Below are 22508 nucleotides of genomic sequence, written 5' to 3'. Positions count from 1 at the left end.
CCTCTTAAAGCCTTCCAAGTTGGCAGCCATCACCACATCCTGGGGCAGGGAGTTCCACAATTTAACCATGCATGGTGTGAAGAAATACTTCCTTTTATCAGTTTTGAATCTCTCCTACTGCATAGAGTGGTGATGATGGGAAAGGCTAAACTGTGTTGATGGGAAATCATGCACTGCTCAGTTCTTGCTTTAGCCACGTTCTGTCCAGTTTGTTCGATACTGGCAGCACTCTTTGTATGCAAATAGCATCATTATTTCATGTCTCACTAGTGACCTTTAGAACAAAGTGGAGAAGGGAGGCCTTTTCATTCCTACCTATTGATTTTTCAATTTCCAGCAAATTGGTTTTATCTTGAAATTGTTTATATATTGGGTAAAGGAGAAAAATGCCCAACATAACTCATGAAAACCATTTAAAAAAGACTCTTGAATTTTGTGGCCAGTTATAATTAATATAGGAACCGAAAGGCTGTGTTTAGAACTGCATCTAAGAGTGGAAGAAACTGCCATCTTCATAAAATTAGGCATTTCTTCGTTTCATACATCTGTGACACATCTTAGCACATTACAACAGTGAAATCCACCACTTGTGAAGCTTTTGACTGAACTTTGGGTTTTGTCCACATCGCCCTAGAAAACATATCTGTGGCTTTAACATTGTGATAATGCACATGGTACACTTCCACATCGATGACACTCCTGGTTGCACGTGAACCTTGGTTGTCATGTTTAGAATGACCCAACATATCTATCATCCTCCATGAACATGTCCACTTCCCTCTTAAAGCCTTCCAAGTTGGGAGCCATCACCACATCCTGAGGTAGGGTGTTCCACAATTTAATTATGCTAATGTGTGCTCCAAACACACTACAACAGTAAAGTAAGTCTTCAGCTGGGCTTTCCTAAATCGATTTACACGGGGAAACCATTGGGAAACCATGCATCACTTTTGGCCTTGGATAACCTTTCCCATCCTGCATTTTTTTGCAGGATGGGACTTCATTTTTTTTTTTTGCTGAGATCTGATGTTACAGAAAGAACTTCCTCCCTACGTGGCAGGAGAACTCCAGAGAGCCAAAGGAAATTTAAGCAGCTTATTTGCATAAGACCTTTATCTGTTTTATGAGATTCCAAATTAGCAATGTCTTAATTTGAAAACAGATAATAGATGTCTGATTAAAACTCTAAAACCACATTAATTTCAGTGATTCATTATCATGCATAATCCTCACCATTGTTAAAGTTTGTAGTTGCCAGGAGTCCGACAAGCCTTCAGCTGTGCGTTCATTCTTGGAAGCTACAACTTCCTTCCTCTTTGGTTCTCTGTTTCCTGTGATCGCTAGCAGCCCTATCTACTAGCTGGAGGAACAAAACAGAGCTATCAAGTTGGATCCAATAACTCCCTTCTGCCAAACTGGATCCCATGATTTCTTTCTTCCAAGTCTTCCTCCGGTGGAGTAAGACTTTCTTTGATGTAGACAGACCTTCTATTATGCAGAAAGACTTATTTCATAGGAAGAAGGCTTCCTATGTGGGAGGAATTTTCAATTAAAAGTTCTCTATTATAAAAATATATATTCAAATATTATTCTAAGTTTAATGTTTAACTAACAGTTATGATTAAAGTTTATTTTCAAATTCTCGGAATTTTTATTTTGAACCTTGGGGTCCCTGCACTGAACAAAAAAGTCCTAGTGGTCCCTGGTCAAAAAAAGGTTGGGAACCCTACATTCAACCATTGGGTTCTCTTCCTTCTCCTCCTGCTCCTCCTCCTTCTCCTTCCTATTTTTCTTTTTGCAACTCTGGACTCCTCTTCAGTTTGCTCTACTTCATTCCTACCTGCAGATCCCATGCAACATGTAAAGAAGCCAACAGAAGAATATCATAGAATGCTTCAGGGAACCATTAGTTACCTAGATAATAATGTGTTCCTTATGTTGCACATGGAAGACTGTCGAAAGCAAGGGTCCCAACAATGTACCAGACAGAATCAAAGAATCATAGAGTTGGAAGGGGCCATACAGGCCATCTAGTCTAATCCCCTGCTCAGTGCAGGATCAGCCTAGAATATCTCTGACAACAACAATAGACGGAGCACAAGGGGGAATCTTATGGGTCTTCGGAAGTCTACATCTGAGAGAGAGAGAGAGAGAGAGAGAGAGAGAGAGAGAGAGAGAGAGAGAGAGAGAGAGAGAGAGAGAGAGAGACCAGAAGGCACCACAGGCCTTTCCTTGACATCCAGAAACCGGCCACCACTCCAGTTCCCATGTCCCAACTCAGTTGCTGCAGGCGCAATTCCCTTTCCTGTGGCAACATCTCTGACAAGTGTTTATCCAGCTGCTCCTTGAAGACTGCCAGTGAGAGGGAGCTCACCACCTCCCTAAGCAGCCGATTCCCCTACGGAACTACTCTTACTGTAACAACATTTTTCCTAATATCCAGCCAGTACCTTTCTGCCTGTAATTTATACCTATCATTGCGAGTCCTATCCTCTGTTGCCGACAGAAACAGCTCCCTGCCTGACCTCTAAGTGACAGCCCTTTAAATACTTAAAATACAAATCTTGTCCCCACTCAACGTCCTCTTCTCCAGACTAAACATTTCCAACTCCCTCAGCCTTTCCTCATAGGGCTTGGTCCCCAGACCCCTGATCATTCTCATTGCTCTCCTCTGCACCCGCTCCATTCTGTCCGCATCCTTTTTGAAGTGGGGCCTCTAGAACTGCACACAGGACTCCAGGTGTGGCCTGACCAATGCTGTGTACAGCAGAACTATGACATCTTGCAATTTGGATGTTATGCCTCTATTGATGCACCCAAAGATTGCATTAGATTTTTTGGTCGCTGCATCACACTGGCTGCTCATATTTAACTTACAGTCCACCCGTAACCCAAGATCTTGTTGACACACACTGCTGCCCAGAAGTGCATCCTCCATCCAGTATGCGTGTTCCTCGTTTTTGTTACCCAGATGCAGAACTAGGTGCTTATCCTTGTTGAATTGCATCTTGTTCACATCTGCCCACTTTTCCAGACAGACACTTTTCAAGACAGACGCAGAATAAAGAGATGATGAAGAATAGAAGCTTGAGTTACTGGCATGAAAATCTACAGCATCACATCTATCTCATTTTAACATTGCATTAAACCACAGACAATTTAGAAGGATGTGACTTACCTCTCGGTCCAACATGGCTGGTGACACCACCGTGACGATGTCTCCTTTTTCTGGGTCAATATAGAACATGTTCGGTGAAGGCTTGTCTGGAGTTTGTTTAAGGATATTATATCGCAGCAGGGCATTGTCTGTGCCGGGGTCATCGGCATCAAATGCCGTCACTCTCATCACAGTACTTCCTGGGGGAAGAAAAATGAAATGAAATCATCATCGGGGTGATCTGATCAGATCATAGTTCATTCTCTCTCTGCTACATGGAACTGAATCCAAAAGTCTTCAGCTGAAGTACAAAAAAAGAGCACCGCGTAAGAGTTGATAATAGACTCTCTTCATTCCCTGTCCCTAACCATTGTATAACTACAAGGAACACAAGGACAACACACACTGAGAAAGAAATAATATCCTGACATCTGGCAAGCATGAACCCAGAAGGGGAAAAAAAGACTTTCCGATATCCTAGTGTACACATTGTCCAAGATTAAGGAATTTCTGGAAAAGTGCATCCATAAAGTCTTCATTCGGTTTCCCTAATGCAAGTTTATGATGTTGTTCTTTTACTTTAAATTTCACATTAGAGATTATACATTTTGGGATTCTCTAAAAGTATAATAAAACTATATCCCTTTAGATCATTCCAAACCTGACTCTAATCATTCTTAAAACTACACCAGCGTGGCATATTGGTTAAGAGCGGCAGATTCTAATCTGGAGAACCGGGTTGGTTTCCCCACTCCTCCACATGAAGCCTGCTGGGTGACCTTGGGCCAGTCACAGTTCTCTCAGAACTCTTTCAGCCCCACCTACCACACAAGGTGCCTGTTGTGGGGAGAGGAAGGGATGGTGATTATAAGCCACTTTGAGACTCCTTAAAGGTAGAGAAAAGCAGGGTATGAAAACCAACTTTTCTTCTGCTTATATCTTACCCTAAACATATTGATTTTTGCCATCATTCTTACATGAACATAATTTATAATTTTATTCATAACAACTAAGTCTCAGATTTAACAGCCATTCACTCATAATGAAGATCCATAATCCTCCAATGTTTAGCATAAATCTTTTCATGTTTCACTAATATGAAATAGGCCTTTCCGGTTTAAACATATTTTAACATCCAGAACAGTATTAATATAATCTTGAATAATATTATACCAAACATATATTTTATTTGTGATGAAGACTGTTTTGCTTTTTAGCAGGTCTTTAAGAAATGCGTAAAATCTTTCGGCTAGCTGCATTTCAGTCACATTTCATGACAGTTTGCTTTTATAAATTATAAATGATTAAATACTGTTCTGACATCATATCCATCCAATTGATCTATGAGTCACAGTTTTATCCCACTATTCCTTCATGGAGCTTAGGTCAGTAAATAGCACAGAATCATAGTGTTGCAAGGGACCGCCAGGGTCATCTAGTCCAACCCCTGCACAATGCAGGAAATTCACAACTACCTCCCCACCACACCCCCAGTGACACCTACTCCATGCCCAGAAGAGTTGCTATGCAGAGGCAGGCAGTGGCAAATCACCTCTGCCTTGAAAACCTTAAAGGGTCGCCATAAGGGAGACCACTGAGGAAGTCCAGGTCACTTCACAGACAATGGCAAACCACCTCTCTTCCTCTCTCGCCTTGATAACTCGAAGGGGTCGCCATCAGTTGGCTGCAACTTGATGGCACTTTCCACCATCAACGAACGAGCCCAAAGTCAGAGTTATGCAGGTATCCTCTCCAGTGGCGAGTGATGAACGGTGCTTTCAGCATGAGTACAAAGAGATGCCGGAGTCAGGGTACCCTTGTTTTCTGCCCGTGTGGACTAAGAACAGGGGCTTCTGCCAGGCAGCAAAAAAGATATACAACTGAATGGATCTAAATGCCACTGCCTCTGCAGTCCCCAACCCAATATCTCAGACAAAGGCCATTTATGCGTGGTCAATTTTGATGGTCGCTCAAAGCTCTTTTTTTAAATGCGACTTTAAAAATGCCTATTCATGGTCCTGACGCAAAAGGAGAAATTCTACCCCCCACTCGCCTGCTCCTTTGTTCCTGTTTGCATAACCATTACCATGTGAATAGCTAACGAGCCACTGTTATTTTGCCTGCTTCCTTGAGAGGATTTTTTGTGGCGGCGCGGAGCAGACGCAAAAAGTCGCGTTAAAGGGGCTCTTAAGTAATGCGAAGCAGGTATGCGCCGGCTTCGCAGTCACTTCCGGAATGATGGTTCAGCGTGAAAAATTTAAAAAAAAATATGCAGGGCAATTCAGCCTGGAAAGTGCTGCTAATTACCAAGCATAAATGGCCAAAGAGTCCCCTGTGTCTCACGCAGCTCAACAGAACAACAGCAGCACAGTGAGAAGCATTCTGGGTGGCGACCCCCCAGTGATATTGTTAGGGTACGTAGCAGCAGGAGCAGCCCAAGATACACTGACAAGAACTTTGTCCTCAGTCAACCATACACTTCTATAAACTTAATTAGGCAGTTTTAATGAATTTTCCATACCCACCTCATTAGACGTATTGTTCTGCTGCCTGAGCATCCCCCATTGCAAGAAAGTTGTAATTGCGAAAGACTGGGGATTGTGAACACTGAATGGCATCAGGCTGCCCCATCCTCTCCACACCAGCAGTCCAATTTGTTTGAACCGGCTTCGTGTTCACTTGCTGTTTCCAGCCCCTGAGCTCCTCTTTTGTGTTTCCTTAACGCATAGCAAAACTGATGAATCTATGGTCGTTTATGCATGGGTACTCCCACTCATGTTTGCCCCCTGTCTGTCTCAGTTGTTCCTTGGAGTTATGCATGAGATTTCCCTCCATGAAACCCCAGGTCTTCCCGTTCCTCTGTTAACCCGATTCTTCCACCTCCCCTGAGCTCAGCCCGGGTGAAATCCCCGTGCATAAGGCAAAGTGCGAGGCACACAAACTTGGTTTCTTTCACAGCCAATTACAAAGCAGTGTATAAAGAGACAGGGATTCAAATGCTTGTTAGATTTGCTCTCTAACACGTGGAGCCAAAGAAAAGGGGCCTAACCCTCCTACCTCTCATTCTAATGGGGAAAAGTGGGGCAGGATGGAGACTAGAAGCCCCTTCTCCTTGCTCAAAATACCCCCCTGCAGCTCTGTGCAAACAAGCACCTTTTTATTATTATTATGAGGAGTTCCTCCAATGTCTGTCTGTTTTGAGTCTGGTCACACTGGGAATTGTGTTGTATGGTCTTAGTCAGCAGCCCCTCCGCTTTCCCAAGTGCAGACTTTCTGTTATCCTCATTTGAAACAAGTTACTACATCCAAAGCATTCTAGATAACTCAACACCACCCACGCTGTTTGGGGATGTACAGAGTTCTGCGATACTTTCAAAGAGCCCCTCGTGCTTATTGATTGTTTCGGAAGCTGCAAGGTTTCCCAAAATCTCATTTCCTTCTTATTCTTTCTTTCGTCTCTGCCCCTTTCTTACCTCCTCTTCTTTGTTTTCAGACTCCTGCCTCTTGTTACAGTGACCTTGAAAATAAGGTTTTTCTAAGACTGGGCTTTGTGGCCACCTTAGGCACTGTTTCATACCCTTGAGAAATAAAACAGAAATCGGACAGCATTCTGGCTCCGTTCACTTGTGATTAAATGCCAGGCGGTGGAGAAAAGTGCCATCACTTGGTAGAGGACTTATGGTGACCCCGCAGAGTTTCCAAGGCAAGAGGCAAACAGAGGTGGTTTGCCATTGCCTGCCTCTACATAGCCATCCTGGACTTCCTTGGCAGTCTCCCATCCATGTACTAACCAGGGCCAACCCTGCTTATCTTCTGAGGTCCAATGAGATTGAGCTAGCTTGGCCCATCCAGGTCATGGTCTCTGTACTCATATATTTCCCCAATAGGGCAAATAACAGGTCACCAGGAGGTAGGTGAACAGCAGCAATCTGAAAAATTTTGTGGCCTTATTTTTTTCCCCATAGATATGATTTGGCACCTCTTGCCGGAATTTTTTTTTTAAAAGGATATTTATTTTGAAGAGGGGGGAAAATTGCCCTTGATTAGAAAAGCTCAAGAAGGTTTTCAAATGTTCCATCACGCTGCTTGAAATTATCTGCCAAAGAGATCTGAAGTAATTTTAAGTGAGACATTCCCACTCAAGCTTTCACATTCTTAAATTTTGAATGTGCCTGAAAAGACTGAGCAAACATCCACGTGTAACTAGTTCTGAGGATGTTATCAGTTTCATTTCCCGTATTAGTCATAGGCCGGGATGGAAAAGGGAAAGAGAGAAACATGAAAAAAAATCAGAATAACAAATCACTACAATAATCAGCAACTTGAGAACGTGGATTTGATGCTGGATTTTAGGGCATTGATTTCCTCTTGACTGCATGGGTCCCCCTCCAATAATATTAGAAGAAGAAGAAGAAGAAGAAGAAGAAGAAGAAGAAGAAGAAGAAGAAGAAGAAGAAGAAGAAGAAGAAGAAGAAGAAGAAGAAGAAGAAGAAGAGGAGGAGGAGGAGGAGGAGGAGGAGGAGTTGGTTTTTACACCCCCCTTTTATCTATCTTTTTCTCTACCTCAAAGCAGCTTACAATTGCCTTCCCTTCTTCTGCCCACAACAGGCACCTTGTGAGGTAGGTGGGGCTGAGAGTTTGAAGAGAACTGTGACTAGCACAAGGTCACCCAGCAGGCTTCCTGTGTAGGAGTGGGGAAACCTACCTGGTTCACCATATTAGAGTCTGCGACTCATTTGGAGGAGTGGGGAATCAAACCCGGTTCTCTAGATTAGAGTCCTCCGCTCCTAACCACTACACCACGATGGCTCTCCTAGAATTCAGGAGCACCCAGTGGCATTGATGGGCAATAAATTCAGGACAAACAAAAGGAAATTCTTCTTTGCACGGTGAGTAATTAAATTGTGCCAGTGGATGTAGTGATGGCCATAAGCATAAATGGCTTTAAAGATTCGCAGAGGAGAGGCCCATCGGTGGCTACTAGCCATGGTGACTGAAGGCAGTCTCCATCTACTGAGGCAGCAGACCTCAATAGATGGAGATTCCAATACCATATATGTTTTAAATTGTTAGCCACCTTGGTGGCCCTTGTAAGAGCAGAAAGGCGAGATACAAATTTTGTGGGGTTTTTTTGTTAATGCTGATGATGCTGATAGGAAGAAACATTATGGACATCTTTGTGTGTGCCTTGTTTCGTGGCCTTATTAAAGGTCTGTAAAGCACCGGGTCATTCCTGACCCATGAGGCAATGTCCCATCCCGATGTTTACTAGGCAGACTATGTTTATAGGGTGGTTTTCCATTGCCTTCCGCAGTCAACTACACTTTACTCCCAGTTAGCTGGGTGCTCATTTTACCAACCTCAGAAGAATGGAAGGATGAGTCAATCTTGAGCCAGCTACGGTGGAGTCTGATCTGGAGAACTGGGTTTGATTCCCCACTCCTCCACATGAGCAGCAGAGGCTAATCTGGTGAACTGAATTTGTTTCCCCACTCTTACACATGAAGCCAGCTGGGTGACCTTGGGCTAGTCACAGCCCCACAGGGTATCTGTTGTGGGGAGGGAAGGGAAGGTGATTGTGAGCTGATTTGATTCTGCCTTAAGTGGTAGATAAAGTCGGCATATAAAAACCAAATCTTCTTCATCATCTACCTGAAACCGACTTCTATTGGGATTGAACTGAGGTTGTGAGCAGAGCTTGGACTGCAGTACTGCCGCTTACCACTCTGCACCATGGGGCTCGCTGTTGTTGTTTTTTAGGTCACTGTGTGAAACAGTATGCTTGATTGGACAGACCCGGTCTGATCCATCAGGGCTCTTATGTTCTGATCTGCCATGTTATTCGTGAGGGTACCCCATTATCCGTTTCTTCAAAAGGAGAATGTTTGCTTTTCTCCTGATAGGGAAAAGTGCAGGATTGTTCTTAGGGACACTGCACGGTGAGGGGGAAAATGCCCACTGGTTTCACCTAGCGCTCAGTAACATTGATCTTTTCTGTTCTATGCATACATAAAATGTAGTCTTAGGGGAGGACAAAAATACACAAGCTCTTCCTACAACCTAGGGTTGCCAACCTCCAGGTACTAGCTGGACATCTGCTATTACAACTGGTCTCCAGCTGACAGAGATCAGTTCACATGGAGAAAATGGCCCCTTTGGCAATTGGACTCTATAGCACTGAAATCCCTCCCCAAACCCTGCCCTCCTCAGGCTCCGCCCCAAAAACCTCCTGCCAGTTGTAAAGAGGGACCTGGCAACCCTACTACAACCCCTCCCCAATAATGATTGGTATTTTCCTTCTAGGGATAATGGTACTATGTAGCGTTCATTTTAGAACGTCCCTGCCTCTCTTCTTTTATTTTAATTTTTTTCAAATTTCAGTAAAGAATCATAAATCAAAAATGTCAGACTTGGAGAAGAGAAAAGCAATTATGAACATCAATCTGCAAATTAAGAATAGATTTCCAGAACTTAATGAAGGGTTCCCAAATGGCAACAAACAACGGTTTGAACTGTCTTATGTCCTTCAGACAGACATAGTCTGTTAATTTAGCCAATTTCACAATATGCTAAAATGTTTTTTTAAAAAAATATTCCATTCCTTAATAGAAATATTTTTGGCAGCACACCAGATTTTAGCAATAATCATCTGTGCAGCTGTCAGCCATCACAGGATATCTTCATTTAGAAGTTGCATTTTGTACAAGTCCTAACAACACTAATTAGAGTCTGGGGGTACTGATAATCAGGTCACATATCCAACTTCATTTAAGATGTTGTCCAAAAAAGTAGAGACAACCATGTGTGTGTAAATAATTTGTTTATTTCTGCCCAAATTTCCAACATAGACACAAGTTATCTTTATATATCATCTATATATTTAATAATATATATATCGGCTGTTTAAATCCCTCCCCCAAATTAAAAAAAAAACATTATCTGTGTGTGTATGGAGGATGCTGGAAGCCCTCTGGGCATGGCTGCTGCGGTGGATGCCGAGAGCAGCTCTGTTTCCAGCTGCAGTGGAAACAGGGGCCATGGCTGTCTGTAGAGCATCTGCTTGGCATGCAGAAGGTCCCAGGTTCAATCCCCGGCATCTCCGGTTAAAGGGACCAGGCAAGTAGGTGATGTGAAAGACCTCTGCCTGAGACCCTGGAGAGCCGCTGCCAGTTTGAGTAGACAGTACTGACTTTGATGGACCCAGGGTCTGATTCAGTATAAGGCAGCTTCATGTGTTGATGTGTTCATTTCAGGACAGGCCCCAGGCTCGGCTGCAGTGGTGGTGGACAGCGGGAGAGGCTCTGGGCCCGGCCGCCGTGGCAGAGCACTCTGGGAGCCAGTCTGGGCCTGGCTGCTGTGGTGGAGGAAACCGGGGGTTGCTCTGGGCTCAGAGCAGCTCCCAGGCATCATTGCTGTTGCCTCCAAGCTTCAGGTGGGTGGTGGGGCCTGGAAATACAAGTGATCTCCCGATGAAATGGCTGCTTTGGAGGGTGGACTCCATGGCATTATACTCTCTCCAAACTTCGCCTCCCAAGGCTCCACTGCCAAATCAACATGTTCATGTAAACAGACAACACAAATGGACATACAATCACAGAAATAGACTTTGATCAAACGCGTTCTAGCCAAATGGCCTTCTTCAGTGGTCAAAACGATCACATTTCCAGATTACAAATGGATATGACTTTCTAAAAATCGTTATGACTGTTGGTATGTTGTGTTCTGCAAAACTTCCTCATCTGTTTTATGCTTCCATACAAATGGGCGACTAAGCCCTGTGTGTGTTTCCCTCTTAAATGAGATGTTATATTTCAGCCATAAATGAAGTTATCAAAATATCTTAGTCATAAAGATGTCTCAAAGTCTGCAGCAGTTATAAAGAAGAAGAAAAGTTGGTTTTTATATGCTGACTATCTCTGCCATTTAAGGGAGAATCAAACCGGCTTACAATCACCTTTCCCTCCCCACAACAGACACCCAGTGAGGTTGGTGGGGCTGAGAGAGTGTGACTAGCCTGAGGTCACCCAGCTGGCTTAATGTGTAGGAGTGGGGAAACAAATCCAGTTCACCAGATTAGCCTCCACCGCTCATGTGGAGGAGTGGAGAATCAAACCCGGTTCTCCAGATCAGAGTCCACCGCTCCAACCCACTGCTCTTAACCACTACACCATGCTGGCTCTCAAAGTATTCAACAGGCTATTGCAGGGCCTTATATATGTTGTTGATTTTAGCCGGTAATAAATATATACATATTTTGTACTGATATTATCTTTACATTGTATAATCTGTTGATTTTTTTCTTGACCTTTGGGTACTTCATTCAGTTGTTTTTAGGGTTAAGTCCCCCCCTTTGTTGTTGCTCCATTCCCAAAATCTCCAGGAATTTCCCAACCTGGAGCTGCAACCCTAAGTAGAGAAGGAAACAGGAAAAGGGTCTATTGAGTCTATTGAGGCTTTCGGGAAAGGGAAAGAGGAAACGGTGGGTGAGGGGGGAAATGGGATGCCTCCCGCAAGTCCTTGCGGTTTCCCACTTGTTTTATCTAATGCATATGGTGTTAAACAGAACATATACACAACGTCATAAAAGTTTCACTACCACTCTGATGACTTTTTCCCCCTTAAAAGATAATAAGATGAAGAAAAATGAATTTGGATCTGTGCTTGTGTATCTGGGCTCATATTTCAAAAGGATCTACTGCTTAAAATTCATCCAAATGTATTAAATTGAAGATGCCTACATCCCTGGCATTACTCTACCATAAAGTTTTATTCCTTATAAAAGATTCATTTCCCAGGACTCATAAACTGAATATTTCTAATTTGCTGTCATTTTATAAATACTTCAGTTCCTGGCATCACTCAGCTGCAGCTGGCTTCAGAGTTGCCAAACAACACTTTGCAAAATGATTGTGTTAAACAATACAGACACACACCCTCCAAAAAGAGGAGAAAGTTAATACGCACCATCAGCAGAACTTACATAGTTCTGACAGATATTGAAGATAATTCTCTTGTGTTCACTCTGAGGGCATAATAAATATGGAACTCTATCTCAATTATCTCAATTTTGGCACTACATTGTGAAGGAATATGTGAGATCGGCCCCCGTTTCAATACAATTTGCCACGTGTTTCCTGATCTCCCAAGAAAAGTCTATAGAGGGCCTTGAATACCCTAACTTTGTCAAAGACATTCTGTGAATTATACCATTAGACAACAACAACAACCAAAAGAACAGTTGCACAAACAGATGTGTCTTCTGCATCGACACATTCACAGTGACATTTCACACGCACAAATGGATATGCAATATTGCTGGTTGTACGTGTCAAAGTTTGCATTTTCAGCACCAAGAGATAACTGACAATACAATCCTAATGCAGAGCTGAACTCCATGGGCTCAGACTGGAGTGATTCTATTTAGGGCTGAACTGCCCAGTCTCCTCACAAACTCTGCAAAAAGCAGCAATGAAACAATGGGGAGGGGGTGTGGCTCAGTGGCAGAGCATCTGCTTGGCATGCAGAAGGTCCCCGGTTCAGTCCCCGGCATCTCCAGTTGAAGGGACTAGGCAAGTAGGTGATGTGAAAGACCCCCTGCCTGAGACCCTGGAGAGCTGCTGCAGGTCTGAGTAGACAATACTGACTTTGATGGACCGAGGGTCTGATTCAGTATAAAGCAGCTTCATGTGTTCAACCCCCCCCCCCACACACACACACACCTCTCCAGCAAGCCCATAGACTTCCCTTCATGTGAAACTGACAAGGAATCTCAAAAGTCTTGTCAGTTTCACTGCTGCAGGGAAACAGCAGCTCCACTACAAAGGTGGAGCCATAGCTGCCCTTTATGCACAAGTCCCACAAGTCTGTGCAAAATGTTGCCCAGACAACCACATCTCTTTTACTTCTGTTCAGCATGCACAAGCATTTGCATATCCAGCCAATATATCTGTCTGTCCACCCACCCATCATTCCATCTGTCCACCCGGCCATCGAAACTAAAATATCTAAATCCAGAAGTAATGGAAAGAAGAAGAGTTGGGTTTTATATGCCAAATTTCTCTACCACTTAAGGAAAAAAAATCAAACTAGCTTCCCTTCCCCTCCCCACAACAGACACCCTGTGAGGTAGGTGGGTCTGAGAGAGCTCTAACAGAGCTATGACTACTAGCCCAAGATCGCCCAGCTGGCTTCATGTGTAGGAGGGGGAAAACAAATCCAGTTCACCAGATTAGCCTCTGCCGCTCATGTGGAGGAGTGGGGAATCAAACCCGGTTCTCCAGATCAGACTCCACTGCTCCAAAACACCGCTCTTAACCACTACATCATGCTGGCTCTCCTTATTTTTCAGAAAGGACCCTTCTTTTCCCGAGACCCTCAACAGCCACCACCAGGCAGACTAGACTGTATTGGGGCAACAGTTATTTGGATGTTTTTATGCAGAGGCCAGATGGTCATCTGTTAGTGATGCTGTTTCTGTGAACTTAGGCAGATCATGAGAGGGAGGGCAGGAAGGGTTGTGTCAGTGTTTGGTTCTCGTGGCCCTTTCTTAAATGCCCAGGATCATGCTGATCACCACTTTGGGGTCAGGAAGCAATTTTCCTCCAGGCCACATTGGCCATGGATAATGGAGGGTTTTTTCTTCATCTTCTGGGCATGGAGTAGGGGTCACTGGAGGTGTGAGGGGGAGGTAGTTGTGAATTTCCTGCATTGTGCAGGGGGTTGGGCTAGATGTCCCTGGTGGTCCCTTCCAACTCTATGATTCCATGATTCTATTCTAAATATCTGACTCAGTGTAAGGCAGCTCCATATGTTTATAGTATGACTAACATATTATAGACCATGGCTTAGTGGTAGAACAAGACAGCTTGCATATCGGAGGACCTGGGTTTGATCCTGGCATCTCCAGTTGAACAATCTCAAGCAGCAAGTGTTGGGAAATACCCTTCTCTGCCTATCTCCCTGGGGAGCAGCTGCCAGTCAGAGTTGACAGGACTGAGCTAGGTGGACCTAGAGTCTCAGTAGAAGGTTGCTTTCCTTAGAGGACTGGCTGTGGTTCAGTCATAGAAGACAAGCAGAAGGAGCCAGATTCTGTATCTGGCATCCCCAGTCAATGCTGCCAGTCAGAGTTGACAATACCGATGCAGGTGAGCCAATGGTCTGACTCAGCAGGAGGCAACTTCAGGTGTCGATATGCATACCATTACTCACACTTTGCTGCAGTATTCCCCTCCTCCCCTAAGAATACAGCGGGCAGAGGAAGTAAACTAAAACAGCCTGCAAATGACAAAAAGAACTTCTAATTTATTGTGATCGAAATAAATCAACTTTGGGGGAGGGGAAGGCAGAACGGGGAAGGCAGGGCTGCTGGCCGCTCTAATGCATCATAACTAATTACATGTTTGACTGTCAATTTGTACTTTAAAGAGAAAAGAAAAAAAACAAGCCCCAGGGAAGCCAAAACAAATATAAGAAGAAAGATCTATTATTTCTCCAATCAAGTACTTTTGAATTGCAGCTGCAAATATTAACTTATGGCAGTTATTAAACTTGGAGGCCTTGCTCAATAGGAGTATGTTTAGGGAGAATTAATGAGTTCACTCTTTTTCACTGTTTTAGCATACTTGAGTATTTTTTTCAGGACTATAATTTCCTAACCTCCAGAACTCTGTTTCCCTAATGTGTATTCATATGGCTGCCTAATACAAGGCACTTGAAGGCTGAAGCTGCCTCTTCAGAATTCATCACAGCCAACATTTCAGGAAGCCATACTAGTGAGATCAGGGAGCCTTGATAGCTAAGTGGAACTTCCATATTCAGGGGCAGTGTATCTCCTAGTACCTGGGACTTCTTATTAACACTAAAGAGCTTTGTCTTTGTGCCCTGCTTTTTTGGGGGAGGGGTGTCCCAGAGCCATCTATGTACCCCGTAGTTCCTTCAAGAAGCTCCGTGCACCATACATGGCTCTATTCTATTCCATTTAACCTCACAACAATCCTATAAGGTAGGTTGAGAGGGCATTTGAACCTGGGCCTCTAACCATTATACAACACTGTAGTGGTGGAAAGTGTCATCAAGTCGCAGCTGACTTATGATGACCCTGTAGGGTTTTCAAGATACACACACGGGTCTTGCAAGCCCATCATTGTAAACTAGGTTGCCAACTATGGGTTGAGAAATACCTGGAGATTTTGGGGGTGGAGCCTGAGGAGGGTGTGGGTTGGGGAGGGGAGGGACTTCGGTGCGGTATAATGCCATAGAGCCAACCTTCCAAAGCAGCCATTTTCTCCAGATCTTTATCGGCTGGAGATCAGTTGTAATAGTGGGAGATCCCCAGCTAGTACCTGGAGATTGGCAACCCTATCGTAAACTTTTTAATAAACAAATACATAAAAATACAGCACGGTGTCGTATTATGAAACAATCTACAGATGGCTTTGGAGGTTATGTCTTTATCTGTTTAGGTACTGCTGAGGCCTTTAGGAAAAGCCTCATAGATTTCAGGTATGATAACTATCAGTCAGACATAACTTACAACTGCAAGACTATAGTCAGAGGGGATTACCTTCCCGTTGAAAGCTCTAGTAAAGCATGAGCCAAAGGGAGATTTACGGCCAGGTCAAACTGCAGCAATTCCACAGCTCAACCTCGCCAGTTTCCCCCTCTCCACCCCAGGGAACTTTATAGGTGCTTAGGTAGGAGAAATTATTCATGGGCTAAGGTTACTCGGAAATGAGTTATGTCTGCTCTTGTCCATTTTACAGGGAGATAGGCTGAGCACAAGATTATGTTAAAAGCCGACTTGAAGAGGTGCTTCAGGAGGGACAGGCGGTGAGATATGGAATGTGCCGGAATCAGGTTGTGTGACTAGAAGGGAGCTTTGCAGGGCCGTGGCCTTAGCGCATACGTCACTTCTGGTTTAACCCGGAGGTGACGGGGGTGCTATAGCAATCCCGGCCAAAACGCTATGGTTTCCAAAAAGTGACCCAAAAGTGACGCGTGTGCAGCATCCCCGTGTGTTAGCCTGCAGTGCCCGCCGACCCGCCGGCGGGCAGCCCGGTGGATGGCGGTAGTTTACCTGCCAACACCGGACAATTGGCAACCCTACTCATGGTGCCCCGAAAATACAGAGATCACTGCCAAGTCAAAGAAAACAAGAGAACTCCATTCATTTCACCTCATTCTGCTGCTTAAGCCAGCGTGGTGTAGTGGTTAAGAACGGTGGTTTGGAGAAGTGGACTCTGATCTGGAGAACCGGGTTTGATTCCCCACTCCTCCACATGAGCGGCGGAGGCTAATCAGGTGAACGGGGTTGGTTTCCCCACTTCTACACATTAAGTCAGCTGGGTGACCTTGGGCAAGTCACAGCTCTATTAAGAGCTCTCTCAGCACCACCTACCTCAAAGGGTGTGGGGAGGGGAAGGAAGGTGATTATAAGCTGGTTTGAGAGTGCCTTAAGTGGTAGAGAAAGTTGGCATATAAAAAAACCTCTTCCTTTTCTTAAAAAAACAAAGGTATTAATTGAATTTCTGGAGGATATTGCCTGCAAACATTTTGTTAAAAAGAAAATGAACAGTTATCTACTATTCTGACTGATTAAAAAGGTAAAGGTAGTTCCCTGTGCAAGCACCAGGTCATTACTGACCCATGGGGTGATGTCACATCCTGACGTTTACTAGACAGACTATGTTTATGGGGTGGTTTGCCATTGCCTTCCCCAGTCTCCTACACTTTACCCCCAGGAAGCTGGGTACCAATTTTACCAACCTTGGAAGGATAGAAGGCTGAGTCAACCTTGAGCCAGCTACCTGAAACTGACTTCCATTGGGATCGGACTCAGGTCATGAGCAGAGCTTTTGACTGCAGTACTGCAGCTTACCGCTCTGAGCCACAGATACTATAATCATTAAGTAGCATCCATCTTCCCAGCAGAAAATAATGAAGACTTGAAATGACTCCTGATGAATGTTAAAGCAGAGAGTACCAAAGCAGGATGGCAGCTGAACATCACAAAGACAAAAGTAATGACTACTGGGGAATTACGCAACTTTAAGGTGGACAATGAAGAAATGGAAATGGTGCAAGAGTTTCTATTCCTTGGCTCCGTCAACCAAAAGGGAGCCTCCAACCAAGAAATCAGAAGAAGATTGACACTGAGAAGGGAAGCCATGAAGGAGCTAGAAAGGATCCTTAAGTGTAAGGATGTGTCACTGCCGAACAAGATCAAGATAATTCATGCCATAGTAGAAGGTCCTAGGTTGCATGCAGAACGTCCTAAATTCAATTCCTGGTGTCTCCAGGGAAAGGGATTGGGGGTGACAAGGTTGGGAAATGTCTCTCTTGGCCTTAATTTGACATACAGTTTAAAATAAAATAAAATTACAAATAAATAAATAAAGCATTGGAGAGCTCCTGCCAATAACAGCAGGATATTACCGGGATAGATGGGACCAATTGTTTGGCTTTGTTTGCTCACATGGTACTCTAATCTGCCCTACATCTAGTCACTTGTGTGGAGTGCTGTCTGGAAGCTTTCCCACCCCACTTGGCATTCTCGAGTGAGCAGAATCCGTCCCACGCCAAGATGATAATCTTTTTCATCTCCGTCTTGCCTGACCACTCCACTTGGCAGCTTTCTATCTTAAGCCCATTTCATAGTTAACCTATTCCATCAGAGGGATTCCAGACTTATAGCCGGATTTGCTACGCCGCTCCCCCAAAGCAGGCAGGAATTGCTGGCCGTAATTCAAATTTGCTTTCAGACATTTACAGGCTGTTTAAATGCAGATGCAAACTTTATAGTCTAGAACGGCTAAGCATCGAGCTTACAGAAAGAAATGTATTCAAGCTAAGCTCCCACTGTACCTTTCATTCCATATCCAAATAAGTAGGGATTTCCACTCCCTTTCTATTATCATTTCTCTATCTTCCCCCTACTTTCTCACTGACCAAGCCAGTTTCTGGTCATTGCAATTAAATACACACACAAACACACAAACCATACATGCCCCTGCAGGTCACTTCTGGTTTACAACCGGTTTAAAACTGGAAGTGACGTGCATGCGCGTCAGTGCATCCACGCGTTGCACGATCCCGAGAAGTGCTTTAAAAGCCTCCCTCCGGAGGAGAGGTAGGACCTGGCAACCCTATCTATAAAGGAAGCCACGGCCCTCAACCGGCAAGACCTGAGCAAGGCTGTTAAGGATAGGACGTTTGGAGGACATTGATTCATAGGGTCGCCATGAGTCGGAAGCGACTTGACAGCACTTAACACACTCAATTATTTGGATTACTTTGAGAACCCCCCCCCCTCGTTTGTAATTGCATTGTTTGGTCAACAGTCACCTGTCTCATTTCTATTCCAACTTTGACAGGAGAAAAGTCACATTTTCTTCCTGCCTCCTTCCTGCCCGGCATTTCAATTGTTGTTTTTAGGTCTTTGTGTGTATTTTAGCTCTGTTTTTAATGATGTTGTTGATAGTTTTGACTAGTTTTTAATGGTTTTAAAATGTGATTTTTATTTATTATGTATTTGTTAACCAGGTCTGATGCAGCAGGACTTTTCTTATGTTCTTATGGAGGATAGGGATATCTATGGCTACTAGTAAAATTGGATACTATTCTCTCCAGGATCAGAGGAGCATGCCTAATATATTAGATGCTTTGGAACACAGGCAGGACGGTGCTGCTGCAGTTGTGTTGTTTGTGGGCTTCCTAGAGGCACCAGGTTGGCCACTGTGTGAACAGACTGCTGGACTTGATGGGCCTTGGTCTGATCCAGCATGGCCTTTCTTAGGTTCTTATGACTTCCTTCGTGGTCTTCCATTCAAGTACCAACCAGGGCTGACCCTGCTTATCTTCTGAGATCTGACAAGATGAGGTTAGCCTGGGTCATCTAGGTCAGGGCTTACTCTGCCTTATTTCCCTTTTTTGTCAATGCATCATCCATCTGGGATCAGAGCCTGATTGGAACAAAGGCTTCCATACACTCACATTCTGCTTCTTCCTTTCGTAGAGGTTTTAAAAGCAGCTTCTCTCAATAATCTATCTACCCCGCCCACACACAAATATGAGCCTGATTGTATCATTTCGCCACATTTCCCACTTTTTAAATATTCATTTCGAATCCTGCAATTTCAAGGACCCGGTTTGAAAGCGTTATTCTGCAGGCATCGCGTGTGTGTCACATTCTTGAAACAGCTGAAGTATTTACCGAGATTGAATCGTCATTGGCTCCAAAATAAAAAATCCATTAAGGATACTTGTGGACCAAGATATCAGTATGCAGATTTCCCCATCCAAACAAACCCTTAGCCTTGCAGCTGAGAAAAACTGCTTTTCAAGCTCTATCAGCTGCTGCCGTTAATGTTTTTTTGGGGAGAAAAAAAGAATTGTGTGAATTTTGATGTGGGCTCGAGCCAATTCAAATCAGAAGAGCTTGTGTGACAGATGCCTGGGCTTTGCATTGCTTAACATGGAACTTTTGGAAAGAGGAGGAACATGGTTCTCATAGACTTGAAGAATGTCAGCAGCTTTGGAAAAGGACCTACAAGTAAGGTTGCCAACCTTCACGTGGGGTCTGGAGATCTCTTAGAATTACAACTGATCTCCAGAATACATAGATCAGTTCCCCTGAAGAAAAGAAGAAGAGTTGGTTTTTATACCCCGCTTTTTCTCTACCTTTTAAGAAATCTCCAAGTGGCTTACAATCACCTTCCCCCTCTTATGAGGTAGGTGGGGCTGAGAGAGCTCTAAGAGAGCTGTGACTAGCCCAAGGTCACCCAGCAGGCTTCATGTGAAGGAGTGGGGAAACCAACCTGGTTCACTAGATTAGAGTCCGCTGCTCATGTGGACGAGTGAGGAATCAAACCCAGTTCTCCAGATTAGAGTCTGCCGCTGTTAACCACTATGCCATGCTGACTGTTAAAAGACCAGGTTCGGAGGGGAGACTCAGGCATTGTACCTTACTGAAGTTCCTCTCCCTCCCAAGGATCCACCTCCAAATCTCTAAGGATTTCCCAACCCGTCGTTGGCAAGCCTACCTGCAAGACCAACCAGAGTCCTGAAGCAGGAGACTGTGTATCGTAGAGATAAACTAGGTTTCCCACATGTGTAATACAGGTGCCAAGGATGTCATGTGTGCAGAAGGTCCTAGGTTCAGTACTCAGCATCTCCTGTGAACCTATCTCAGGCCAGTGGGGAAAGACTTTTCTGAGCCTGAAGCCACTGCCGGTTTGAGCAGGCACATGAGGACTATACATGAACACATGAAGCTGCCTTCAACTGAATCAGACCCTCGGTCCATCCAAGTCAGTATTGTCTACTCAGACTTGCAGCGGCTCTCCAGGGTCTCAGGTGGAGGTCTTTCACATCACCTACTTGCCTTTAACTGGTGATGCCGGGGATTGAACCTGGGACCTTCTGCATGGCAAGCAGATGCTCTACCACTGAGCCACAGCCCCTCCCCATTTGGACCTGGAAGAAGGCAGCTTCCCAGGTTCGTGGATGGATGTATTTATTCAGCAGAGACCCAGGTTACATGTGTAGGGGGTTGGACTAGATGACCCTGGTGGTCCTTTCCAATTCTACAATTGTCTTACTGGTTCTTTAAGGACCTCAAGGCTGGGGTGGGGAGTTGAAACCTCCTCAATCTTCTTCCTTGGAAGGAAGAATGATTATTACACTTCTTCTTCTTGATGTTAAAAAAGTGAAAACTTTCAAGATGTCTCCCTTTTAATCTTTGCTTTTAACTCCAGGACCTCGAATCTAGGTCAATCGTACGCAGTTTCCTCACTCTCATAGGGCTTTCGGTATAAGCTTTTTTTTCATCATTCTCAACGTAGTTCTTTGAACTTTACTTTTTTTATTTCATGTTTGTCAGCCCTCCCCCTCCCCTTGAAATGTTGCCTCGGGAACAGAGGGCCCGACTGGCCAAGACATCAGATACCTGCCATCTGATCTCCCGCTTCTTCAATGTTTCTTTCCGTAGCAACTGAGTGTCCGGGGCAGTGGCAAACGAGGTGGGGTGGGGGGTATGACATTAGGAAATGGGGAAGCTTTTTTAAAAAAAACTCTTCCCCCCTGCAGATCAGATCGTATGCCAATAAAACAACAATACATAGATATGAGATGAAAACCGTAGATATTTAACTGTATCAGAAATAAAACAGTGATTGTAACACTTTAGGGTTTGGAACTATTACCTATACTCAACCTTGCAAAGCATACTTTGATCGCTATTGGACAACATTTAACTACCTGCTTTAATTACCCTATGTATAATTTCCCTCCTTCTGTTAAAGTTACTGTTTGTCCCATTGGGGACAATGTATGGATACTTGCATGGTTTCCCTGTTGTGGGAAATGGCAGCTTGGGAGGGATACCATTTAGGGATCCATTTAGATAAGGGAAGTAATTCTAGGGGGAAGACATAACAACCCCCCTACACACACACTCACACTCATATTTGTATAAGCCACTAGTTTAATTGACTTTAGACAGGGAATAGACAAATTCATGGAAGATCAGTGCAGGTTATGAGATTACGGAATGGAGCTTCCATGTTCAGAGGTAGAAACCCTTTGAATACATGAACACATGAAGCTGTCTTATATTGAATCAGACCTTTAGTCCATCAAAGTCAGTATTGTCTACTCAGACCAGCAGCAGCTCTCCAGGGTCTCAGTTAGAGGTCTTTCCCATCACCTACTTCCCTAGTCTCTTTAACTGGAGATGCTGGGGAATGAACCTGGGACCTTCTGCATGCTAAGCAGATGCTCTACCACTGAGCCACAGCCCCTCCCCAAGGGACAACAACAAATGGAAGCTTTAGCCTCTTGCTTGTAGACATCAGGATTTTTTTCTGTCTTCTAAGTGAAACAGGGGGAGGGAAGGCAGCAATGTAGGAGAAGAGGAAGAGTTGGTTTTTATATGCTGACTTCCTCTACCACTTTAGGGAGAATCAAACCAGTTTACAATCTCCTTCCTCTCCCCACAACAGACTCCTTGTCAGGTAGGTGTGGCTGAGAGAGCTCTGAAAGAGCTGTTATTGGCCCAAGGTCACCCAGCCAGCTTCGTGTGTAGGAGTGGGGAAACCAATCCAGTTCACCAGATTAGCCTCCGCCACTCATGTGGAGGAGTGGGGAATCAAACCCGGTTCTCCAGATCAGAGTCCACCGCTCCAAACCAATGCGCTTAACCACTACACCACGTGGGCTCTCAAATGGGAAAGATGGCAGAGAAGTACTCGACATGTAGATTTCTGATTGGGCTGATAATTGGATGAAATGGAAGGAGAAAAATTCAGGTTAATCGCCTATATCATGGAGTTCCCTATAGGGGGGAAATGGTGCT

The 22508-nt window shown here is 44.3% G+C and overlaps 1 protein-coding gene and 1 non-coding gene across 2 annotated transcripts in view; both read right to left on the bottom strand.

Annotated features, from left to right (window-relative positions):
- The window catches only part of CDH13 (cadherin 13), a 638997-nt gene that overhangs the window by 180957 nt on the left and 435532 nt on the right, over positions 1 to 22508 (bottom strand). Inside the window, exon 7 of the mRNA XM_056862383.1 lies at positions 3179 to 3357. Coding sequence (XP_056718361.1) covers positions 3179 to 3357 — 179 coding nt within the window. The remainder of the gene's footprint in view (positions 1 to 3178; positions 3358 to 22508) is intronic.
- On the bottom strand, positions 20545 to 20613 carry TRNAG-GCC (transfer RNA glycine (anticodon GCC)). The gene has a single exon. It is a non-coding gene; the product is annotated as a tRNA-Gly (tRNA).

Source organism: Euleptes europaea, chromosome 17 (assembly GCF_029931775.1).
Source record: "Euleptes europaea isolate rEulEur1 chromosome 17, rEulEur1.hap1, whole genome shotgun sequence".
NCBI lineage: Eukaryota > Metazoa > Chordata > Lepidosauria > Squamata > Sphaerodactylidae > Euleptes > Euleptes europaea.
The sequence above is the reverse complement of the archived record's forward strand: the minus strand, read 5'-3'. Positions and strand labels throughout refer to the sequence as shown.